Here is a 25802-nt window from a genome sequence, read left to right on the forward strand (position 1 = left end):
AAAAGCCTGTAAGTAGCTCATGTTGTACGTTATTTGTCTTGGGAAGAGTCTGAGGCAACAAGCATAATGTGATAGACCCTCTAAAGGAGAGGGAATAAAATCAACTTTGTCCGAAGTTTACTGCAATTTTTCTCTAAGTCCACTTCAGGATGGTGAAAGAAGAGTGAGTCTCACTCCCTCATTATTTCCCACAACCACACATTGTGCGTTAATACCCTTAAGCATAAAACTATGATGCCAGTGTAAACTCACAAAGTACAGAAGGAGCCTCACAACTACATGTAGATTTTTGCAGGATAGTGTGTTTGTTGCACATGTTCCTTGCAGTCCCTTGTATAGCACCATGTTCTCCTCTGTTTTGCCAGTGAGGATAGAACTGTGCCTCTTTTTGGAAATATTCAGAAAGGGCGTAGAGGGATGAGGTTAACAGCGGAGGCTTCTCATTTGTCGTCAGATCTTAACACAAGGGTAGGGCCAGAGGAGCAAAAATCACAGATGTTAGGCATGAACGCACCAAAGATCTGACTGCCCTGTCGGTACACATGAGACAAGCCCCACCAATCTCTGCCTTCAAGGAAGATCTCAAACAGCACTTTCCGAAATGCCGTCCAAAGGTTACATTCCATTGTCTGAACTGGACTTTCCAAATGTACTTGCTGAATGTCTCTCTGCTGTATAACAATGTTGCGATTTCTGGATAAAATCTTATTCCGTCTGTTGACTTAACGTACCACATTTCCACCAGTACTTGAATTTCTGTATTGTTTTATAAAGTGCGCTGCTACCTTATGCTCAGAACCTTAATATGTTTTATCAAGAACTACAATAAATAAACAAACATAGGGAAACTTACTGAAGTTGGCTTAAAAATTGTAGCAGCAATTCACAGTCCAAAAATACATCTGGTTCTGGGTTATTTCAGCAGCTTTTACAGCAATGCTACCATTACCTGGCCCTTCATGTAGTGGCAGTTTACCAATCATTTCAATTCACTTCAATAATCTTTATTCGGTTTAAAAAAACCATTGAAGATACACAATAAAACAGGTAAACATTCATCAAAAAAAGTTCAGTGCCACCATTACAATGATCATTTCTTTGGACTTTCATTATGTGCCTGTTCAATATATTGTGTGAGAAGGCTGCTCTATAACAAATATAGTATTTATAAAAAACAATTAAAAAGTTTCAAATTCGAAGTTTAAAAAAGAAAATTGTTTAAGATATTTATACATCAATGCTAGGTTTAGGGTAACGTAATGCTAGGCGAGAGAGAAGACACACAAAAAAAGAGAGGTAAAGCAGCTCATGTAAGGGTCTTGTCATAACTTAAAGTGCAAATGCTATAAAGTGCCAAGGAATTTTACAGTTCCTTAATGTTACAAACTGGCCTCTGTGTTAACATGCAAGATATGTCAGACACGTCACAGCAAATACTATTTTAAAATTTCAGACCATTCTTTGTTCGTATTAGATTAACAGAAAATAAAAATCTACTAACAATAAAAACAATTTTCTGTGCGGTATCACATTTTAAAATTCTGTTCGCATCGGAGCATGTTCTAACTAACTTCCAAGTTCCGACTTAGTGGTTTGATCCATTTGCTCCTAGGAATACCATATGCTGGGCAAAAAAAAAGTATGTGGGAGTCGTTTTCTGAGGTGTTAGGTTCCCATAACAAGCAACTGTCATCATTTGACTCTGTGTTTACACAGCCCCATTTAGCTGTGTTGGCCCGGACTTGCAGGATACCAAACCGAAGTTTCAGAAGATTTTGCGAGTTGGGGCTGAACTTCTGTATTGTTTTATAAAGTGCATTGTTACCTTTTGCTCAGGACCTTAATATGTTTTATCAAGAACTACAATAAATAAACAAAAATAAGGAAACTTATGAAGCTGGCTTACAAATTGTAGCAGCAGTTCACCGTCCAAAAATGAATCTGGTTCTGGGTTATTTCAGCAGCTCTCACAGCAATGCAACCATTACTTTGCCCTTCATGTTGTGGCAGTTTACCAACCATTTCTGATTCATGTAATGGTGGTCTAGCTGCTCCATCGCCAGCAGTTGCCCAATCTCCAGCATCCGCCCGCAACCCCCCAACTGCTGCATCACCCCACAAAAGCTACCATGCCACTTCACCTCAGCAGCACCCTGATGTACCAGCAGAAGCTTAGGAATCGATGGGAAGTGAGCAGCAAAAACCCCTCCCTTCTGTTTCTTTTTTCTGATGATTGTTATTCCCCTATTTTGTGGGAGTCTGCATGCGAGTCTATGATGGTCTTTGATTAACGGTAAAATGTGCACCTCTCAGCGGGGGTGTGGAGGCGAGGTTGCATGTATTCCAGCATCACTTAAAACCAACCGATCACACCATTCCTCTTCACAGTAGGTGAAGCCCTTGGACTCTTGCTGCTCGCGTCATCACAACCTGCTTCTCCAATCCACTTGGGAATTGGAGCCAAAATGGTGCTGCTGTATTCGTAGCTGGATTAACGTGTGAGAATATGTAATGGTAAACAGTTACTCCTTGAATTCTCCATTTATTCGTGATCCGAGTAAGTGCATCACTGGTGGTGGAAGGGGCGTACAAGTAGTGTCATTACTACTATTTGAAATGCCCACTTACAAAAATAGTCTGTTTGGTGCTTAACGCATCAGGACTTTGAAAGCAATTTTGTCGTAGATCACAGATCACGTAGATTATGGGTGTCCAATGTGGGTCCGTAAATTTCAGATCCATGCCAGATTTTCTTGATATCCATATAAGATACATTTAAATACAGTCTGGGCCGGCCTAAGGCATGTGCAAGCTGTGCACCTGCACAGGGCCGCCAAACCCCAGGGGACACCACGCCAATGTATATCCTTAGATACATATTTGCGTGGCGGCCCCTGGCAGGGATTTGGGGGCCTCGGGCCCCCTACCTACACTCCCTGCTCAGGGCCGCCGTGAGCCTAGAGCCGCCCCTGATACAGTGCATCTAAATGCAAGTCATTTTGAAAATCTGCCATTGATCCAGCCATTACACACCTACGTTGTATACCCCTACACATAGGGACTTAACAGAGGTGCACATGACGGAGAGGTCTGAGTGGTTAGCTATAAGAAGGAGCTGTGTGGCAAATAAGCAGTAATGTTGGTGGCAGCCCGTTACGGTAAGGTAGACATCTTGCTTCTTGGCATCAGGGCACCATGTTCCCGATGGGAGCTTTTATGTTACAAATCATTATTGGTGTAATATTCCAGTTCGATTGCTTGAGAGTAAACCTAAACTGGAACTCCGAGTGCAATAGACTTTCAGGTAAAAGAACAGCTTATTGTTATGGTGGATTGGGAGGCGGTGGCTACCCTAGCTAAAGGAAGCTATGTAGTGCAATAATGCACTCAGACATTATAGTCCCCAAATATAGCTCAGCCTTTTAATAGGTTTTGTGACTTAAGTAATTAAGTACCTCAGTTAAGCAGCAGCATGCTTCCTCCTTGTTGACTTTGCTGACCTCTCTTGTATCTCTATTAGCTGTGCCTTGTATATTTATATTTGTTTCTAAAATGTACCCCAGCATATTTATTTCTTAACAGCTGCCAGTCTTTATTGCCAGGGGACACTACTTTTATATTATAGCATTATACCCTAGTTAAAGTTTTGATTGGAAACTGGAGACAAATTAGGAAAACTAATATGTGAGATTTTCAATAAGGAGCATTAATGAGGAAACATTGACCGAGTGGTTTCAGAATCAAACTCTGTACTAGATCTCCTTTAGTATCCAAACTTGACCTTGAATACTGCCATGTTGCAATTACCAAAATCTTTTTCTTCTAAAATGTAAAAAAAAAAATAATTAAGCGAGCTCAGCTTAAGCTTGTCAGCTAACATGAAAGCTTGGATGGACATTGATCAATCAATTTCCTGTGACTGTATATTTTCTGGAGTCTGCTCTCCTTACCTCTTATTACACATTTGCTGGCACAACAAGTTTGTTTTCCTCCATGCCAATCATCTTTAATTCTGCCTGGTGTTCAGGAGATCATTAACTCCATTGAAATCAGAGAAGCCTTCACAAACTGATCGTTAAGGCAACTTCTCCTGTTGATCTCCTTGCATTAAGAGGTGCCGTCAGCCTTGCCCAGAGTAGAAGTGAAAGTAGCTTGGTTGTGGACTTGAGCTCTTAACACAGTTCTGAGATGCCAACCCCTCCACTCATGTGGTGGAGGCGAGGTGGATCCCACTCCTCGGTGCCCGTCATCTTGCTGATGACGGACATCCCCAAATCAGGGTTAGGGAATGTGCTCACTCCCCCATGTGGGGTGAGCACATTAAAGGTGTAATCACCATAAGATAAGTAGCACATTGGCTACTCCCATGAAACCCCTAAAACGCACCTTGAATACAGAATTTAGGGGACAGCCCAAAACCCAGGACTCTAGATTCCTGCAACCAAGAAGAAGTACGGATGAAGTCGCACAGCAGAGGAGACTGTAGAGAAGACATGACTTGGCCCCACTCCTACCTGTCCATGTGGCTTTTCCAGAGATCCTGCACCAAAAGTCGACATGCAGCCAGCGACCCCCAAAATCCCTTTGAAGACTGACTGCCTTCAACAAAGACCAGATTTCCTGCGAACAGCAGCTGTGTTCAAAAGAAACTCCAAAGAAAGACTGAGCCTGCGGAAGACTAAGATACTTGACGCCTGGAACCACTACTGCTCCCATCGCTTACGGCCCGCGTACAAGTGGCCCACTAGTCCCAACTAGGTCTCCCATTGCTCCAGAGTCTGAGTACATTATGGGTTGACCCATAATGTAACGACTCCCCAATGTCACCTGCAGCCACTGCACTGAGACGCCCCCCCCTCCTTCAACTGTGAGAGACCCAGTAAGGTGAAACCCGATCTCAAAAGGCACCCATGGATGTGGGCGCCCTGTGCCCTGGAGAAGAGGACTGGAGGCGCACCTAAGTCTCCAAGCCCTCCAACTTTACTGCCCGACTGTTGTTTCCTCCTGGAATACTTCCTGGACTCAGCCTGCAGCCCAAAATCCCAAACCAGCAACCTCCGTATGATTGCATTGGGCTCCCGACACCTAAGCACCCTGCACCCGGCCGTCCCTGCGTCGCTGGTGGTCTGGAGTTGGTGCTAACCTGGGACCCCCTTTGCCCTGACCTTAACCCTAGGTGCTTAGCTCCCAAGACTGAGTGGCCTGTCCGTGAACAGCCCCCAACTGAGGTGCCCCCTAGCGCCGTTGGCTATCATTAGCACCCTGCGCCTGACAGCCCTGGTGCCGCTGGTGGTGCACTTTGAGTGCTAACCTGAACCTTAGGGAACCTTGATTCTACCTCCCAAAACTCCCTTCTCAAAACTGTTTATCTACAACAAGAGTAACCTAGTGCCTGTAAAAGAGTTAACTTGCTTACTAGTGTCCTGTGTTGCTTAGAAATTGTTAGGAATATGTTTCATGCTAAACTAGAGAAGTAATCCAAAAGTAATTTAACAGTAATTTCAAGTGCTTTTGAAAAGTTTGTCAGGGGTTTTCTCAACTGCAAAAGTAATCTAAATGTACCTACCAAACCAGAGTACACTGTATTTTGAACAGTAACATTGTATGAGAAGTATCACTTATCTGCTACTAAGAATACCTTGGTTCGAGAAATAAAATAACAATATAACAACTTTTTATACAAACAATTGGTCTAGATTCAGTCTTTGAGCGTGTGACATTTCTTGCTTGAGTGTTTACAACAAATGCTTAACATTACCCTCCTGATAAGCCTGACTGCTCAATCACGCTACCAAAAGAGAGTAAAGTATTATCTACTTTAGACTCTGCTATACCTTTGGGAATCCACTGGACTCCTCCGTTCAGTTTATTTGATTACAAAGGTATCCATGAAAATACATACGTTAGAGATAGATTAATATTTTAAAATGTTCTTGCACTTTTGTATCAACATCATCGCAGAATTAAAAAATCGATAAAAGATCAGCATATTATCCCCTCATTAAAAACTCGGAAGCAGTTATTGTAAGCCAAACCCACACAGCAATTTTCAGAAATAGCCCATGGAAAATACATTACTCATTGTTCTACTGGAGCAAAATATTATAAGCTTTTCTGAAATTGGTGATACATTGTCACTTAATTAATGGTAATAAAATGCTTTCATTATACAATGAATAAAAATCAGACTAATAAAAAATGTAGCGTTAATTGGCCTGATCTCCCATTACACGGGCAAGGACGGGAGTGTAAATTTGCCTGGAAGCCTAACAAATATTTAACCGTGCCTACCCTGAAACGAAACAACAAATTACGCTCCCATTGCCCCATCAGACTTATCAAATACCCTTGAGTTGGGGTATGCCTGACAGAGTTTATATTTAGATAAGCTATCACTCTTTGTAGTGGACTGCTTCTTCAATCTCTCCTGAACTCCTTCTTCAAACTCTCTCTGCATGTGTTAATTTAAACCAGGCGGTCTGCAGCTGTTTTCTAGGTCTCGCCTTGGCAGCGCATGCGCGGTCTCAGCGAGAAATAAAGTAATCTGTACGTTGTGTTAAATTTAACATTATTTGTCTTTTTGCTTGCTATTGGCTCAGTTGTGTTCGTGTTGTTGGTATCTCTTTTTCTGTTGGCGATTTCCTAACTTCCGTGCGCCAAACTACTGTTATTTCTGTCTGCTTGCACTTCTTTGAGTGCAATCTGTTTCAGTGGCATCTGTTTTGCACCCTGTAGTCTTCCTTTGTAATTGGAGACTACAGTTAACTTATCTTTGGTGCTTGCATTTCTACATCTGGCAGCTTCCAGCCCTCACCCAACACTGTTTATTTATTTGAATTTAATATACATGCGATATCAGTTTATTTATGTATAATTAAATGATGCCGCCGAGGCTCGAACCCTGTTCTCCTGCTCCAAAGTCGGCAGCGTTCTATGTTGAGCCACCTGCTCGCACCGTTTGTTTCTTCTGGTTTCAAACATGATATTTCTTTCCCCTCCCTCCCACCACGTCTTCTTGTTGTTGCGCACCTTTGTCCCTCTGCTGCTCCCGCTGTGATCTACAGTGTGACCGGCACATGTCCAGCATTTTTGATTAAATTATTTATGCGGAGAGAGTCGGCCAGATCTGTGATGTCTCTACGGAATTTTTACATCTGCAGTGCTGCCTTATTAGCCTTAGGCTTAAGCCTCTTCTCAGACCGGGTGTGCCTGAGTCAGTTTCATGCTCCGATCGAGCGCGCACTACACCTTACCGCTGGGGCACAAGCAGGTACTTCTTTGCAGGCTCCCGTGTTCATTGTGCATTTTTTAGTGCCCCCGGGACGAGAGCAGGCATCCACATCCGTGTGGCTTTGTGGTGCAGAGGGATTCCCTTAGACCTATGCACATGTCTACATGTACGTGTTTACCAGCCACCCCCCCCCCCTTCCGAGCCTGCCTTTCCTATCTCATCTCGTCTCTCGGGCCCACAGCTGGACATCAGCGCCAAGGACTCCGGTATGTGAAGCCCGTCCCTTTCGTGTGAGTTTGTTTTAGTGTATTCTTTTTTTGCTGAAAGCCTACAGAAGCTGATCACCAGCCAGCCTTGTGTTTCATAGAAGGCTTTCTGTTTCAAGCTGGATTTTTTTGTATCATAACAAGGGAGGTAATCTACGTTGTTCCAATAATTTGCATTGCGCTGTGTCAAATCTGTGTTCAACGTGTGCTGTGTCGAGGGCATCTTCCATATGTCTGCTGCTCGGTGCTGTGTAAAAAAGCACACACCGTTTGTTGCACAAACGGGACAAAAGTCAGCAGCTCCATAAAAGACATCACTCATGTTATCTGCCACACTTGTGTTAAAGCTGCACTTTCATAAAAACATTATTTTTACTCTGATCATGCGGCGTCCTACACCACCCCGTTTTGTAGGTCTCGTGGCGTTAACCGCGCGAAAGCGCGGTCTCGCCATAGACCTATTGTTACTGACGCAGCTTTCCAGGAGACAGGACCTGGCCACGCGCATGGCGATCGGAGCAGGCCACGCGCTCGCGAACGCGCTCGCTGTGGCCATCCCCTGTCTCCTGGGAAGCTGCAACACACACGCATGTGCACACACAGAGACACACACACGAGCGCCCATGCACGCACGCATACATACAGAGACACACACACCCCACACACATACACGCACGAGTGCACCGAGCCCCCCGCCGTCGCACACATACATACACACACACAAGTGCACCGAGCCCCTGCCCCGTCGCACACATACACACACACACACACACACACACGCGCGCACACACGAGTGCACCAAGACCCCCTCCTACAACTAAGCCCCACTTACCGCCACTCCGGATTTCAGCCGCCACCGCGGGGCTCTCCCTCGGGCATGGGAGCCCCGCGTCACCACAGCTCCTCTCCTGGCTAGCCACTCCGTGGGCGCGAGCTTCCAGCACGAAACGGAAGTCCCGCCCCACAGTAGTTTTCATCATGCGCAGTTCTTCGTTTTTTTTTCATCTTGCACTTGTTTTCTTTTCTGTATGGTCACAGTTCAGAGGTTATAAAGATGAGCATAACCGTTTCAAGGACAGGCGAGCGAGAAAAAGACCGTATTCTCACACCTAAGAAAGCCCAAGGTGTTTTCTTCTTGTGTTGACTCCTTATATGTAGGTCGGTGATTTTCCCATCAGCGCAAATACTCCTTAATTGTTTCTCCAGGGTACGATGTTGAGTTTGCATGTGGCGTTCTACATGCAGGTTCACTTAAGCATGATATCTGAATGTCCACCGTCCGTTGTAAATTCAGTCTCACATTTTTGGTGGACCGTAAAAACATCTGTGCCCTTTATTTCACTTTATATACCGATATGGTGAGACAATGTATCCGAGTAGGGGTAACCAATATGCCAGACAAGAACATGATGTAGAAGGAGAAAAATGGTTCCTCTTGATTCATTTAGGGGTTGAATCGCAATAGAGAACTCCTTTCTGCATTTATTTTGGGTATCCATTCAATTTGAAAATATGGCCAGAAAGTAATATATTTAAATGAGATACTTTTAAAGGATATGTTATTTTAACAGTTAAACCAAAAACAATCTGCAGTATTCACACAATATGACAGCACAATATTCATGCATCATTGTAATCCCGATGCAGTCCGTAACTTCAGTTACCAGCTATTTCTTGTATACATTTGAACAGTTTGCCATACTTCTTAAATCCAGCGAAATGCGTGTGATATGGGGTAGAATACGTAAAGGCGGCCCACGAAATGGTAAGTGTAGTTGTTTTGCAGTATTACATAGCGCGAACTTGACCGTTGGAGAATAGAGTGCTTTACATGAGCACCAGCATACATCACGCATGTTTGTAGGCACAGGGAGATTACGTGATTGGCCCAGATTCCCAATCTTCAAAGTCGGCAGCTCTGGCCATTAGACTGCACCACTTAAATAAAGTAGAGACTGGCTCATGAAAAATAGGAAGGTGGCAATCCTAGGGCAAGAATGGCATAGGGCAACAGAGACAGAAGAGTGTGTGAGAGTGGTAGAGGGCAAACGTAATAGCGGACAGCGGAGTGGCAGAGAGTAAGAGTTGCAGAGAAGTATTATAGAGCAAGAGGCAAGTTGGAGTGACAGATGAGTGGCAAGGGAAGTTGGAGAGGCTGGGGCAGAGGACAGTGAGTGACAGGACTGAACACGAGTGAAAGGGAAGAATGAGTGACAGAGATAAACAACAGCGAGTGAAGTGGCAAACTGAACGACACAGGAGGCAGAATAGACAGCTATGAGCAGGAGTGACGGCCGGGACAGGCCCAGGGAAGCGGGCCCCAAAAGAGCCCGCCCAACCCCGCCAGACAGGCAGCGCCAGAACAGCAGGCCCAGGTCAGGCGCGCTCCTGAAAGGTCGTCTACTGCACACAGGCGCTGGAACAGTACCGGGGCCGAGGGGGCTGGAGAGCTCTGAAGTGCGCTTGGAGAGCCTGGATGGGCTCGATGGCTCCGAGGCTCTGGACCAGTACCGGGGCAGCACCAGGGGGTGGGGTCCTGAGGTCACCGAGCAGCTGGCCAGCCTCCTGCTGAGCACCTGGAACTTGGAATACACCCTGCAGCACAAAAGCGAGGTTAAGGTGAGGAGAAGAGGGGACCGAGGGGGCAGGAGAGCATCTTGCTATGTGCGTGGCTCACTCTGTCAGCATATCCTCTCCTACACTGTAGATGTCATTTTTGTTTAATATTCACGTTTCTAAGTGGATTCTGCTGGGGTGGGGGGTCGCCCACTTTTAAAGGGCTCAACTCTGCTCTACCACACTGCTTTCAAGGACAGCATACTCTTGCACACACTCTCACTACTCACCAATTCAAAGTTTGCTAAAACGTTAATGCAACGCATTGTCATACACAATGCCAATAACTCAAACTTTAATGCTGCGAGACCTATTGCATTGTAAATGCTTGTTAAACGTCCTGGTACTGCTAAAAGTTAATCTAAGTGTGAGAAAGCAGTGTAATGCGGGACAGAAGCCAGGAAGATATCCCAGGCAATGTGGGAGCGTGTATGAAGAGAGGTCGCACCCTCTTCCTGGGAAGTGCTGGTTTAAGTTTGCCCGTCACCGGCCGTGGTGCAGTCTCACTAGCAGCAACAGTTGGTGGTTTTCATGTCTTCTGCTTGAGGCTGACTTGGTGGCAGAAATAAAACTGTACCCTATGGCCAAGCTCTTCCTCCTCCTCCTCCTCCTCCTCACAGCGCTTCAAAACCAAAAGACCACCGCCTGCTGGCAGCATACTGTGTGGGAGCGCTGCCCTCGCCCTTTTCAGCCTGAGGCTTGTTTAATCTGTAGTCACGACCAGCGGAGTGCTAGGTTTTATTTTTGCTGTTCCCCGTTTCGATGGACAGCATCCATCTGGAGAGTGTGACCCCCTTTTCGCAACCAGTTGAGACCAAGGTAATCATCTGACTTGAATACGGCTCTGCCCATCTCATGGCTTCCAGAGACAACCATTTGGAATGCAATAGGTCTTGCATTTACATATGTTTAAGCTATTGCCATTGTAAATGACACTGCCTTTTATTTATGTTTTAAAAACCAAAACATAAATAAAAGGCATTGTCATTTACAGTGCCAATAGCTCAAACTCTCGTAAATGCGAGACCTATTGCATTGTAAATGCTTGTTACTGATAGTATGCAGGCCGCCTGGCTTCTCAAACATCTGTTGACATCCTACCTTATATTTGCAGGATTCTATGTACGCTAGCCAAGGGATGTCTACCTTTATCACAAAAGAGGCAGTCTTTAATGATGTCTCTAGTGAGGCCTCCCTCTGAGTTTCTCCAAATTGCAAGCCATAACAACAATTGGCGGCGACTAATATAATCCTCAATGAATGGGATATTCAGTTCGCTGTGACATATGAAGTTCGAACATGAAATCTGCGCCCCCAAACGTTTCTGCAAAATCTGTGTTCTTCAAGTTGGATTTTGTGACATTTTTCAGTACCCCAAACTTCAGCCCCATAGGTGACTATTGGGAGACATTGTGTTTCATAAATCTTCAGTAAGGGAACTAGAACTCCCCCCCCCCCCCCTTCCTGGGACTGGGTAAGTTCACTAGTGACCTAATGGTTCTGAAGAATTTACCCTCACTATGCTATGTGTGCTTTCAAAGAGCTATTATCAGCAAAAGCCATTCCCAGGTAAGGAAAAGTGCTTGTGCATTTTAAACTTGATTCACTCAATTTTAAGGTTGCCAAGTTGTACTTCTTTGGGCCGGAAGACATAATAAAAGATTTGTTAAAATGTTGTACGTAATTCTAGTGATGCCATAATATCTACAAAACCATGTACCAATCGTCGGAGCTGCGTGCCATCAGTATGGCGTTGTCTGCATATAATAATGCTGGTAAAGGGGAACCTTTAATCTTAGGAACATCTGGAGTAGTGGTGAGTAAAAAGGGGTGAAGGTAATTTATATACAGAATAAATAAGTGAGGCTAGAACGCATCCTTGTCGCACGCCTCTAAGGATGTCTACATCTTCAGATACCACCCCCTGAATATTAATTCTTATTGTAGCTTTCACGCACCTGTGCAAATATGGCAGAAAGTGCACTAGTGCTTCATCCATTCCCAAAGATATCAAAGTAGACCACAGCTTCAAATGGTTTACACGGTCAAAATCAGTGGTCAGATCAATAAAAGCTTGATATGTTGGGGAGTTTTTGGCTATGGTGTATTTTCCTATTAGCAAATTGAGGTTAAGGCACTGCTCCACCGTGCTGAAATTAAATCTAAAGCCATACTGACCAGGATATAGTATTGACTTCTTTTTAGCCCAATTTTGCATACTGTTGTCAAAGGCCCTGCCTAAAATTTTTACGGTGGTTTCAATTAGTGAAATGGGTCTATAACAACGGGGCTGAGAGCGATTCCCTTTTTAGGTCGAGCAGACGTACTCTCAATGCGTGAGCATTGAGGTGTCTGCTTCAGACCGAATGCTGCCCGTATTTAGGAATGTGGACACCAATCTGACACGCGCTTTTCCTTTCCAGTTTTCACCGCGTGAGCGCGCGTCTGAGCCGCGCATGCGCAGAGTAACTCACAGCCCTTGCTCACACACAGACACAGGCAGCCCCCACCCCTCTGCATGCACGCACACACACACACACAGGCGAGCGCATGCACACGCAGGCACACACATACAGGCACACGGCACACAGCACACATACAGGCACACGGCACACAGCCCCTCCCTCCCTCCCCTTTAACTCACCGGAGACGGACTCGTCGCACCATCTGTTCAGGGAGCCCCGCAGAGCACTCGAGGTCCTCTGGCACTCTCCCAAAAAGCGGAGCTCTCCCCATAGGCATGGGGGCCCCGCAGTCTCCACGCTGGTCTTCACCCGGGCCCCCTCCTAGGACCCGGGACTTCATGCGGCACTTCTCTTCTCCGGGATCGCGCTCCGACCTGAAAACGAAACTGAGGCGTGGCGCGCATGCGCAGGCAGCCCCCGCCCTCCCACTCCTCCACGGCCGGCAGCGGTGAAACATTAACTGCTTTTGTTTGTTTTGTTAATAACTTGGGAGCTGTATGCAGAATCCTTTTGGTTCTCGTTGCTGCCGAACAAATAAGGTAGAGCGCTCAGGCGTGAGAAATAATTCCTGCCCTCCCGGCCGCTTATGAACCTGCAGGTCTGGGGAGGGGAGAGGGGTTTTACTCTGCGCTGGCTCCTTGCCCTTGAAGGGAACAGGGAAGGAGGGGGCGCGCGATAAACTTTACCCACGCGCAGGCGGGCTCCTGTTGCAGCTCCGCGCAGTTAATAACGGCGGCTGTGGCAGGTGGAGGTCAACAATCCCGGCTCCATGCCTGCTGCGTGCACGGGACGCTACGGCCGTCCCTGCGGCATGGTGGCACGCAGTATCCGAAGCAAGCTGGCACTGGGTGCAGGAGACGGTCCTTCAGCCGCTGGGCATGCAGTGCACAGGTGGGGGCTCGCGAGACCACAGCAGCCCCTGCTCTTTCCAGGAAAAGGCTTCAAACCACAGCAGCGCGTGCAGAGTCCGGCCAGGCAGGATGGGAAATGCCACAACAGGCACAGAGTAATGTCAAAGCAGATGCACGCTGGCACAGCCGTCCCTGCGGCTCTGGCGCATGCAGGGTCCAGGTGGGGGTGTGGGGGGCACAGTGTCACAGTGGTTCCTGCACTGGTGCTCAGGAGGGGTCACGGTGCAGCGGCGTGTACCTGCCCCTGCAGCCTCGGCGCGTGTTGCGCAGTTAGGACGCGGTACTAAAATAGTTACTGCAGAGTCCAAGCTGGGTGGGGTGGGGGCGAGGGGGTCACAGTGCAGTGCCCAGGTAGAGGGCACGGCGGTGCACCAGTACTTGCAGGCGGCGCGCGGCTGTCACTCCGCCCTGCTCTCCCACACTCTGGCGACTTGTTGTTTTTAAAGCTCTCCAGGAGGAACTCAGCCCGAGAGTCGTTCCCTTCCCCACCGAAAAGGGGTGGCGCCGCCGCCGCCTGCGTTTTCCTCCCTTCATAACACGGCAGTGGCTGATAACAGGAGGGATAAAAACATGCCCTCATCACAGACAGACAGACCGCCTGCCTGCCCGGGAAGCGCCATCCCATTGCAACTCATGTGTACCCCTGCTGCTGGAAAGACAGGGGACCCCTCAGACGCAAAATCACAGCGCAGCATTTCTTCAGCAGTGCCAGGCATGCCATGAGGCTCCTGGAAAACCAGCGAAGAGCTTTCGCGGAGGGCACTGCAGGCATGCGTGAGCCTCACTACGCATGTCGCTTCCGGATAGGATTTGATGCGTACTACTGTGAGGAATTCCTTTGGACGACCCCGTGGCTTTGCAGAAAACAGAATGCCCCTTATCCACCCACGCCCCAGGGGCCCGAGGACCCGCGCCTCTCCCAGGTTTGCATTCAGCACCATCAACAGTTGCGCAATTTGCCCTCCCAATTGTTCGCCCCTCCTCTGAGGAATGCAGATGTGAGTTGGCGCAGCCGAGGGTGGCAGCGGCGTTGGCACGTCCCTTGGCAGCATAGGCACTGCTGTGGCACGGCGTCCCCTCCACCCCTCCGGCTGGAAGCCGTACTCAGAGATACGCTTGTGGCAACTCGAGGGTGGCACACACCCACTCCCATCTAATGACAAACTAACTGCGTTGTATTAGTTTCGTGATTTGTCATGTGTTGTCACCTGCGACTTTTGCCGGAGCTGGCGCGAAGGGGACGCATCTGCGTGAGTCAAGGGTGCTCTCAAGTTCAAGGGGCGTCACCTTGTGCTTTTCACTCCTGCCAAAACGATGTGATTGAAAAAACAAACGCAACTGGCAGAGCAAAAGGGAAAGACCAATTTACAGATTGTGCCTAGCTAAGTCGCATGTCAGGATGTTGGACCGTAGACGGGGCAGATCAGGGGCGCACGAGGACGCTGCAGTCCCTGCGGCGCGGTAGGTGTGGGGCGGGAGTGTCTTCGCCAGGCCCGGACTGGCCGTTGCGGGCACCGGGCAATCCCCCGATGCGCCGCAAGGGTGGGGGCCGGTTTTGGGCCCCTGGGGGGGCGTTTTTGTGACAGGGCCGTTTATGCAGCATAGCTGCAAAATCGGCCCTGCAACAAAATCGGCCGAAAACCTGCCCCAGAAAAGAGCTCAGACCTCCCCCCCGGGGGGCCAGCCGAGCACTTTGCGGGGCCCGTTTTGGTTCCCAGTCCGGCCCTGGTCTTCGCTACCCGTCGGGTGCCCCCGGACACTTTAAGCCCCCACCCTGCTAGCACCAGGCAAAGTAATATCTTTGAGATATGATGGGCACCATTTTACCTTACTCCCCTGGTTGAACCCAAGAAACTACGGGTGTAACATTTGCCCGTTAGCTCCTGCTGTGCCCACTCTTTCTTTTTTTTACTTTCAATACTTGATTTCGGTCAGTGACCATAAAAGCAGCCTGAAATTGGAAACACATTGTGTTAACAGGTGAATAAATACATCTTAAAAACTGGAATTCCCTGCATGTATTTCTCCTAGGCGTGAACTTTATCAGATCACCACATTGTAACTATGCACCACAAAGCGAAGAGCGTGATTGCTTACATAGACCGCTGTGATGTAAATTATTGTATAGCTCTTATGGGGCGAATGAAAAATGTTTATGATGACCATGTCCAGGGCTACTTGTGAAGCGTTGCAATAAAAATAAGTTTTCAAAAAAACTGGAATTCCCAAGAGGCAGTACCACAGTATTAAAGGTTTTTTTCTTTGTTTGAGAAAATCTGTATTTAAAAAAGTCAGTTCCACACTTTAGGATACAATTTTGAAAGCGAAGCTGTACAAAATAATGATTTTGCTAAACATAATTGCTTTCTCTGCAGGTTATGTTTGATAGTTCGCCAAAAGGAAGTGTGCAACTGTAGCTAAACTATCATAATTGCAGTCGATTTATATGCTCAATGGTTAGATTGTGGAGTTTGCATGAGTATCCTATTACAAATAGGCCAGACTGATTCAAAAACTTAGCTGTTGAGAAAACACACAAGACCCCACGTCGGACCTGCAAACACGCAAAGCTTGTTTATGGAGCCGTAATCCAAGGTATCTGAATAAGGGGACAATTCAGCGTCTTCGCTGTCTGGTGTATGTTAGACAAAAAAAGAGTAGGTGGGTATCTGCTTCCTGCGCAACTCCACATGCCGAGCAGACTGCACTGCCCTCTGGTGAAGGATGCAAGTGGCAAAGTACCCAACCTAAATTGTGTATACAGAGATCTAGTAAATGTCGGGTCAATTTCGTCCAAGAAAGTTTCAAACCGTGTCTCAGTTTTTTGATGCAGTAAAAAATCAGCACCACATCCACTGCAGGTGTTTTTGAATACCTTCCTCCGTTCGTTCGGCCTCTTTGACCCCCTTTAAAGAAGAAGCAGAGATGCCCTCTGGACATTGCCAAAGATCAGAGGCCCCCAATGCAGAAAGGGATTGCTTGATATAAATCTGCCACGGCATAGTGTTTAAACACCTTGAGATTAGAAGTATGTCCTTCAATCCGTTGCTAAAACATTCCAGCTCGGGAACAAGCCATAATCTCAGCCACTGTAAGATTGGTTTTAACCTCACTATGGCATCGAAAGGGCAAATATCTGAAAAAGACCCGGAGCGTGCCTTGGTGAAGTCGAAGTGCTGGTCTCAAAAACGTGTTTTTAGCAATACCCCAAAAATTAACATTGCTATGGCCCCATAGTTCAGAACCACATGTAGCCGCATCCATGACTTGGGCTCTCCAGATTTCCAGTAGTGGGTACATTGGATGGAAAGATGTATTCTTAGCAAAATTCAGTAAGGCAGCTGCCATATGATTAAGAAGTAATCCACTCTTGATAACCTGGCTGTTCCATGAGCTGGTGTTGGACAGATGTATTCCCAGATAGTGAAAGTCAGAGACTCTCTCCAGATTAACCCCCCTAATCTAACAGTTCCTCAGAATTGTTTGTTGGTGGACAGCCCTAAATTTAGTTTTATGTGCCCACTCTACTGTCACATATTATCTTTAAAAGGATAGTCACAATTACATTTTAGACCTTCACCAAATTATATTGGGACAGGAGCCCCAATTTTAACACACAACAAAGTTCTCCAGCCTCCAGCACAATGCTTAATGTTTTCATGTGGTCATTGTTTTCATGTGGTAGTCACTAGAACTTATTTTACGAGAACCAGATTTGTTTTTCATCAGACCGTCTTTCCATAGGACATTTATTTTTTGGTTACCTAATAACTCTGGCACCGGTTGACAAAGGTTCACAAAACGTTCCAAAAAAAGGTTAATCCACCGCAGCTCCTACCTAGAAAGTTTTAGGGTGATCTGTCAAGGGGTATGGGGGCAAGAAAAAGGGAGGGGTCCAAAATGTGTTTTCCCCGTGCAATTTCGAAACGGATCTTTTAACAGTGCTACAGCCAAAATAGCAGAATGACATTCACCAACTTTAGCAGAACGCAATATCTATCCCCTTTAAAGTGTGCTTTTTAGGTCTCGTGACCTTAAATGCGCGCAAGCGCATTAAGGAGCGAGAATTCAAGTGCTCGAAATCCTCTTCAAACAAAGGGCTTCGTTCCTTGGGGTTTTCTTGAAGTTCACGTGGCCACAGGCACGCGCTTTTGGGCCATAAACTCTGTTCCCCACAGCCTTACATTCATTTCTCCTCCCCCTCCCCAGCCAGCTTCCCCCAGGCCGTAGCAGCACTCCTCCCACACCAGCACCTCCCCTCTCTCTCCCCGCAAACACAGCCTTTACATACTTCAAAGGCTTATCACTTCACACGGCCGCAGGCCGTGCAACCAGAGCACTTCAGTTGGTGCGCAGCCCCCCTCCCAGCACCGCCTTGTTACTCTCGGCCAGGCTCCGCATTTCACTCATTGAAATAACTTTAGAGCAGCATAAAAGGGTATACAAACAAAGTAATGTGCAGAGTGCAGTTGCAGAGAGAACTCAGCAGCACCACCACAGCATCACTCAGCACCACCACAGCATCACTCAGCAGCACCACCACAGCACCACTCAGCACCACCACAGCACCACTCAGCACCACCACAGCACCACTCAGCGACATCACAGCATCACTCAGCGACATCACAGCATCAATCTGTGCAACCATTCAACAACAACTGGTTCAATTATGTTCTCTTAATGTTTCAAGCTTTATTACAAATGTCACAAAAAGATGTTATTTCACTTCTGTTCTTGGATTTTTATCACAATAAAATACACTGAACATAATCTTCACAAACGTTATTTACAAAAGTTTAAGCTATTGCCAATATAAATTACAATCACTTTTATTTAAGTATTAATTATTTAAAAAAATTAAAAGCCGTTGCTATTTGTAATATCAATACATCCAAGTCACGTAAATACAAAACATGTTGCATTACAAATGCTATAGTCGTCACATGTGCGAAAGTTATAACTATTGGCATTGAAAATGACAAAGCTATTAATTTAGCTATTTTCAAAATCAACACATAAATAAAAAAATTGTCATTTACAAGACCAATAGCTCAAACTTTCATAATGCGAGACCTATTGCATTGCAAATGCTTGTTGAAAATAGGTACTGTTATAGAGACTGACCATGTATGGGGTGGGGTGGGGCAAAAGCAAGGCTATTAAAGATGTTCAGTAATAAGGGTGCTCAAAAGCCAGAATTGTATTTGAGGAGATCTACTGGAACCCCTTCGGGTCAGGGGCCTTGCCTCCAACCCACTAGTTTAGTGCCACCTCTACTTTCTCCAAAGACAGTTATACTAAAGCAAAATTCAGGTCTGGCAGGGTATCGCTATTCGGGTGGTCCAAGGCATATACACTAGTGAAGTGTGCCTTCCAGGCCTGGCTTGTAATATTGCAGCTAATCTTTGTTGCTTTCGGTTCAGATTGCCTCGTCTCTTTTACAGTAGCCACAAAAGGTTTGCTGTTCTTATCCTTTGCCTTCATGACTAAGGAGTCCCATTACTGATGTAATAGTTCCGCTTATCAGGCTGAAATACCCCCTTTTACTGCTTGCGAAATTCAGCCACAATTTGGGGGTTCTTTGGGGGTGCCTTAAGTGCCCACCGCAGCTGCCGGCTAGTGACGGAACACTCCCAGTTGAACCATCTAGGCCTATGAGGCGACTGGTTAGTTGGAACCATGAACTCTTTTTTTATATTATTCGAGAGATTAACAAAAGCTACAGCTGCTGGATTAACGATATCGACCTCAGTAAGGCATGCCTGCACCAGGGAAAGGTTCTTACTGATCACTATCTGAAATAGTTGCTCAGGTGCTACAGCTCTCCATTTTAATCTCAGTCCGTCAGATGAAGGGTCCAGATGCCAAGCCTCAATCTCCCTATTATATAAGGGGTTTGGGGCCATGATAAATGTTACTTCAATTGGCGTATGATCGCTGTAACTAGAGGGGGTCACTCTACCATGTAGCAAAAAATATTTACGGTTAGAAGATATGAAGCTATAATCAATTATAGATGTTAGGCCTCAACACCTAAATGTAGAAAGTAGTTCAGTGCCACTTTGTGCAATGTCCATAACATTTTCGAGGTCATTGCTGCCAGGAGGGGTGCCAGCTCTCATCCTCTTGCATCGGAGCTATTTGATTCATTGGTAATATCTATAATATTGGGGTTATGTTCTCTTACATATATTGGGGAGGGGGGTTTATTAAAGGTAGTCTTGCTTTAAAATCTCCCCCTGTACAGAGACTCGCAAACTCGCACCTATCATTCACGGTTTTCTGTAGGGAGGATAAGTGATCAAATAGTTTTAAAAAAATGGTATCGGGCACACTATTAAAATCATTATTGTGCAAAGTAACTAAGTATATTGTTCGGCCTCTTTTGTACCTCACTGTTAGAAAATTGGGATCATCTATCTCCAGGGCCTGTATCACTGTCTCCTGCTTCGATGTTCACTCAAATCGCCAACCCCCAATCAAACTGCTGGACCATGCCAGAGTTGCTGGGTTATAATGGCAAAGAAATCCATTTATTTGTGCGTTGTTCGTCATCCAGGGCTCCTGCAAAAGCAACACATCATGCGGATTAATGAAAGAAATGAGTCTGGGGATGACAGCTTTGACTGTGGTCTGGCTACGTTCCAACTCAGCATTTTTAACATGTAATCATTAGGATTTCCTGTTGTGCTCGGGCCAGGTTTAACCCATAAAGCTAGTTCAGGAGTCCGAGCTTGGCCTGCCAGGGGACGTACACCTAAGTCAGTCTGGCCCATCTGAACCCTCCATGAGATAGGAAATGTATTTCCTTGTGTAGAATTGAAGAGAGGGATAAGAGGCCTTCTTGTTGATGGTCTATAAAAATATCCTAGAGGGAGGCAGCAAATATTAGTATTAGCACCGCTAATATTGTCCTGTTGCTTTAATAGATTACGTGCAATTGAGGGCCTTCTGAGGTTAACCACAATGCAATTGCGTCAATGTTTTTTACAGAGTGTCAGACCCACCCCACCCTCTGTACCATCAATATATCATTACTATGGACCTGTATTTTGTAATTCCTCCTAAGATTCTCTTTGGGCAATACTCAATGGCGGTACACCAGCTAAAACCACAACATAGGGGCAGGTTACTGGTGGAAGGTCCAGGATATCCATGCTTATCGCAACATCTCTGACTTCTATGGGATGAACTGCATTGCTAAGGCTTGAGTAATCTTTATATCTCACTCTGCAAGTATTATTCTTTCGGTGGGGTTTTGGCAGCAATTGTTGGTGTACTGTTCCTCTTAGGGTTTTGGCCGGCCAATAAGTGTTGTCTCTGTTGATTGTTCTGAGTGTTAGCAATCAGGTTGGTGCAAAGAGTTCGTTGTGAAGGTATGGCAAGGAAAGAGGCGGGCCCATGAGGTACAGTTGATGGAATAACATGGGTTACATGATCAGCGTCCTTGTTAACATTGGCACTATGGGAAGTCGACTGACTGAGACCAGTTTCCTCTCTATGGTCTCCACTCGTTCTGTCAGTGGCTTAAGCACAAAGACTGTCTCAAGAACATTCTGGAGAGGACTCTTAAAAGAGAAGCCACCCTAAGTCAGTTCTGAGAGTGCAGGGAGAGACTCCACATCTGCTGCTTGCCTTGACTGTATAAAAGTATTAGCCGCCAACCCACTTGTTGCAGTTACTAGTTCTCTTTGATCAAGGAAAAAAGTACGCTGCCGAATACTCTGAGTACTGCTGTACAACCAGAGCTGGTGACCGCCAGTCAGTCAGCTTTCCAAAGGTGAGGAGACCTCCCCTTGTTTCTTGCCTTGCTGTAAAGCTGTACCAGTACCTGAAGTGCCTTGATGCTAATCTGCTTGCGGAGATTGGGAACGAGCCTGCCAACCCTGGTGTGGAGATGTGGTGGATGTGTGTCTGCCCAGGGAAGCTAGACCCTGGTACTGGGGGACTACCTGGTCAAGGAAGCCTGCGACGTGCGATCTTAAAGCTTTAGGAGTGTGGGTAACCTCTCATGGAGTATGGTTCTGAGTGGGATTCACAATAGACACCAAAACCTCGCACCTGTGGTGCCCGAGCAAATTTTGGCCGATGACCGGTGGAGCTGTCCCACGCAGCTATAGACGAGTTTGCCTCTGGTTCACCCCACGGCTGTCACCTACCCAGCCGGACGTATCCCCGTTGTGACTCCTACCTCCTCCACCTCCTGTTCCCTCCATTATTCTCCATCTACCTCCCCTATTCCTTCCCTCTCTCCCCTAATCTTCTCTCCCCTTGCCTATTTTTTCCTCATGTTTATGCTGTGCTTTTGTACTCATGTAATTCCTGTAACTACGCTCCAGTAACTGATGTAACTCTGTAACCATGTTCTGAAACAATGTTTCTTCCTCATGTAAAGCACTCTGATACCTCCGGGTCTAGCCAGCGCTATATAAAACTCAATAAATAAATAAATAAATAAAAATAAGCTTTTCATCCTAAAGATTGCTGAATCTGCTACAAAGGCCTTAGAGTGATACAGTGTCAGTTGATGGCGCGTCGAGGGTCACACTATTTGGCTTGATGGTTTTGGTTAGAGGCTGTAATTGTGATTTTGGCTGGGGAGCATTTACAGACTGTGTAGGCTGCACCAATGAAAGCAGCTGGTGTTTATTGCTTACAGCCCTGGCAGGATGTTTCCTTATGCTAGCCGGCGGTTTAATGGGTACTTTTGTTCTTTTTATCGCTATATTTTTGGGAAGAGAGGAGTCCACATGTACTGTTGCACAACTAGACATGTCAGAATTGTTGCCATCGCTTGGCGTGGGGTTTTTGCTTATGTTTGTGTGGGACAGGCCGTTAAGCAATGGCGTATTCTACTCCTCAGATGAAGCAACAGTACTGCTTTTTCCCCTCTGACGTTGACTGGGCCCCATAGTCTGATGACATTCGCCGCTCAGTTAATTCAATCTCGTTAGTGAAGATCCCCACTACTCTCTCTAACATGGAGTCGATCGAAACAGGGGCGCGGAACAGCATAACCCCCTTCGTTTCTCCTCTTTCCCATGATGATGAATTGACTGTCTTCTCACCTGACTATTGCAGTATTCGGTAGTCCAAAACCGAGAGCGGGTGCCTGTCCTTGCATTGCAGCGGACGTGCGCAGATGGGCCCGCTCTTGGCCAGGGCCATGCCCGGGGGTGACCTGCGCATGTCCCACGTTGCGGGACTCCTCTGCTGCTGATAAGCCACGCCAACGGCTCACGTCACTCAAAGGGAGCTGGGGGATGTAGTTCCCGCCCCACCAATGTCTCCGGAATTGAGGCAACAGGCGGTGGGTAAAGATAGCATCTGGCAGTAGTGAGTAAGGACTGGACTCTGTACGCACTATACTTTACTTTGGTATAGTATATGGTTGGCCAACTTGCCACACCGGCCTAGTAGTGCAGTAGTGTCAGCACTATTGGTGGCCTGGGCTCGCTGTATCTGTGTGGTAGCATGCATGTAAGAACAAGGCCATGGATTAACTATATCCATATAGCAACAGGCCCACAGGTTAACCTTACAGTACGCTTAGAACACAACATGACCAAGGCACCAAACCCAGTTCCTATATGCCTTAAATGACTCCCACTTAAAATAAGCACAACCTCCTAAATTGCATATTAGACATAATTTTTATGACTGTCTTAAGAACAACATGGCTCCAAGACTGCTACAGATAGCTCGCCTGCATACACATAGAATGCCACCAAAAGCCACTTGATTGGGAAAAAAGACTCTAATCAAACTCACCTTAAGCAGACCGTTGTTCTACTGTATCACACTCTCAGCAAAATGAAACCAATGCAACGTCCGGTTCCACTCGCGTCTTATTATTCCTTAGCAGGGTAGCACCTACCCGTTCCAATTTATTCTATCGCTGAACAATAGTTTAGACTACTTTATCATTAGTGGCATATATCCACCATGCCTCACACTTAAAACAGTTTAAAATGAAAACAAAATCAAAAGACCTCTTTGACTCTGGTTATAAAGAATCCCAGAATCTTAGAGGCCCAAATTCCAAAAGCTGCCAACATTCCTACTTCTCCTCTGGGCCTAGCAAGTTGCTGTCATTGATAGGATGTCTGTAATAAAATCCATGTAACTGTCCTCCCTTTGGTGCTCTCTAGTGTACACATGGTACTTCCACCTTGTTGCATTGTGCATTGGGTAAAATGATGTGTTTTTTTTCATCCCGGCACTCTTCTATCAAATCTGAAACCACTTATGTGTCTAAGAGTCTTTTTTGTTAAAATAGCAATGAGAGTTTGTTTTTATTTTCATTGCAGAAGTCCATTTCCATTGATACAGTCTTCCATTTGTCTTGATTTTGGCTCCTTGAGTCTTAATGAATGTTTTGGTTGTTGAGGAAGGCAGCAGCGGCTCCTCCTCTATGGCAGAGGAGCGTCGCCCCACTGCTTTCAAGCAGGTTGAGAAGAGGAACCATAACATGGTACTAACTTTCAGTTATTATCATGTTATGTTTCTTTAGCGGGTGGGTGGATGGATGGGGATGCTGTGCTCATGGAGCAGGGCAGGCGCAGAGTGGTTTGCCCACTCAAGTGCGCAATGACTGTTTGGTCGGCCCTCTCGGGCTGCCCAAAGCAGACCTGCGCACTTCCCTGTTCTCCATGCAGGCTGAGTTACAGCCTACATGGAGAACATGCCCACCCCTACAGCCCCTGGCTGAGCTCCGTGTCACAGCGCTCAGACCAATCACGACACTCAGTCTCCCCTTCACCACCTTCGAGCCATGCCGGCCACCCCTGGTGACAGGACAGCTCATCAATCAATCAGTTGGGATTTAAGAAGCATGAATAATCACCCAATAAGGTATCCAGGCGCTTGCAGGCCCCGGAGGCTTATTCAAATAGTCAGGTCTTGAGGGCCTTTAGAAGATTGTGGCATATTTATCCGTTTATAGAAGATGGAGTCTGTGATCAAAGCAAGGTTGTGATCCTAGGGCTACTAAAACCTGCGATTATGTCTTACCTGGTATCTCTGATATTTTTTGTAAAAACTTCCTGACTAAGTCATTTCTCCCTATTGGAGCCTCCAGTTAAATGGCAGAAGTGCTTGATGTCTTTATAGGTGGTGAAGGCCCTCAATGAAATTCCTTTGCACTTAGAGACGTTGTCAGTGGAATTAGAGCCATCAAGTTACTTGTGTTTCAAACTACACATACTTAAAATACTTGTGTGTCAACACGCCTTTCCTATAACTAGGGATCAATGTATTATTAGATTAGAAAGAGAAAACTGACATTTATTTGTTTTGTTTGAACCTGTGTTGTGAAGTACTTAGATATTTTTTTTTGTTAAAAATAATCATTTAAAAATAAATCTTGTAACCTCCCAAACCCCTAGACTCTTTAATCCTTGTAGCACTTGTTTTGATTGAGGCTCTTGCAGCTTGAGGTCTGTTTAGGGACACATGTTTGAGATTTTTTTTCTGTGTTTGTGCAGACATGTAAAGCACATGATTGTAAAGGACTGTACGTTGAAGACATCTCTGTTGTGGTTGCAACAGGGACCTTGCCTTTCTTATAAAAAATGCTCATGATGCGGCTTACAAATGCACCATAATGGCACTCTGTAGACTTATAAAGCTGATGGTTTAGACGTCGAAGTGAACGTGAGCTAATTAGAACGGAGTTCCACACCTATTACTTTTTTCTGATATATAGTTTCCCATTCTCGTCTCTTGAAAAAGCAAATTTGAATAGCTGAAGCAGCCTTGAGGTAGCTCTAGTTGTTTTATTTATTTTTAATAATGGTCTTTGACTATGACCAGCCCAGCCAGAGAACTCGCTGCATGCAACGATATGGCCTCAGGTGTTCCCAACAATTACATGATTCTTCAGGGTTTCAGGTTTTCCTTTTTGTTGCCACCACAGGGGCCAGCCTGGGACATTTCTTCCACAGATCAAGCCTGACTTTGCTATCGTCTGTTAACCAGATTTGTTTGCTGCCTGTCGGTCGCCTGCCCGCTTCTAAGAATGCCTTCTTGCTTGTCCTTTCTAGGATTTCAGCGAAGGACCTGAAGAACATGCTGTCCCAGGTTAACTACAGGGTGCCAAATATGAGGTTTCTCAGGGAGAAACTGACGGTAAGTCCACCTGCTCATGTGCTCTGCCGTCCGGAAAGCCTGGAGGCGACTGCAGACCTGTTCTTCGGAATTTCTGCTCTCCTTTATCTATATTTTTCGTACACTTTTATTTATTTTTAGGATTTCATTTTCTTTACCTAAGATCACTGCCCTGCCTGCTGTACGACAAACGTGTAGCTCCTCT

The 25802-nt window shown here is 46.1% G+C and overlaps 1 protein-coding gene across 2 annotated transcripts in view; it reads left to right on the forward strand.

The window, feature by feature from the left end:
• The window catches only part of PLCG1 (phospholipase C gamma 1), a 595860-nt gene that overhangs the window by 271068 nt on the left and 298990 nt on the right, over window positions 1–25802 (forward strand). For both annotated transcript variants that reach the window (XM_078652159.1, XM_078652158.1), the window contains exon 5: window positions 25534–25618. In XM_078652159.1, the coding sequence (XP_078508285.1) occupies window positions 25534–25618 (85 nt within the window). The remainder of the gene's footprint in view (window positions 1–25533; window positions 25619–25802) is intronic.

This window comes from Lissotriton helveticus, chromosome 7, assembly GCF_964261635.1.
Source record: "Lissotriton helveticus chromosome 7, aLisHel1.1, whole genome shotgun sequence".
NCBI lineage: Eukaryota > Metazoa > Chordata > Amphibia > Caudata > Salamandridae > Lissotriton > Lissotriton helveticus.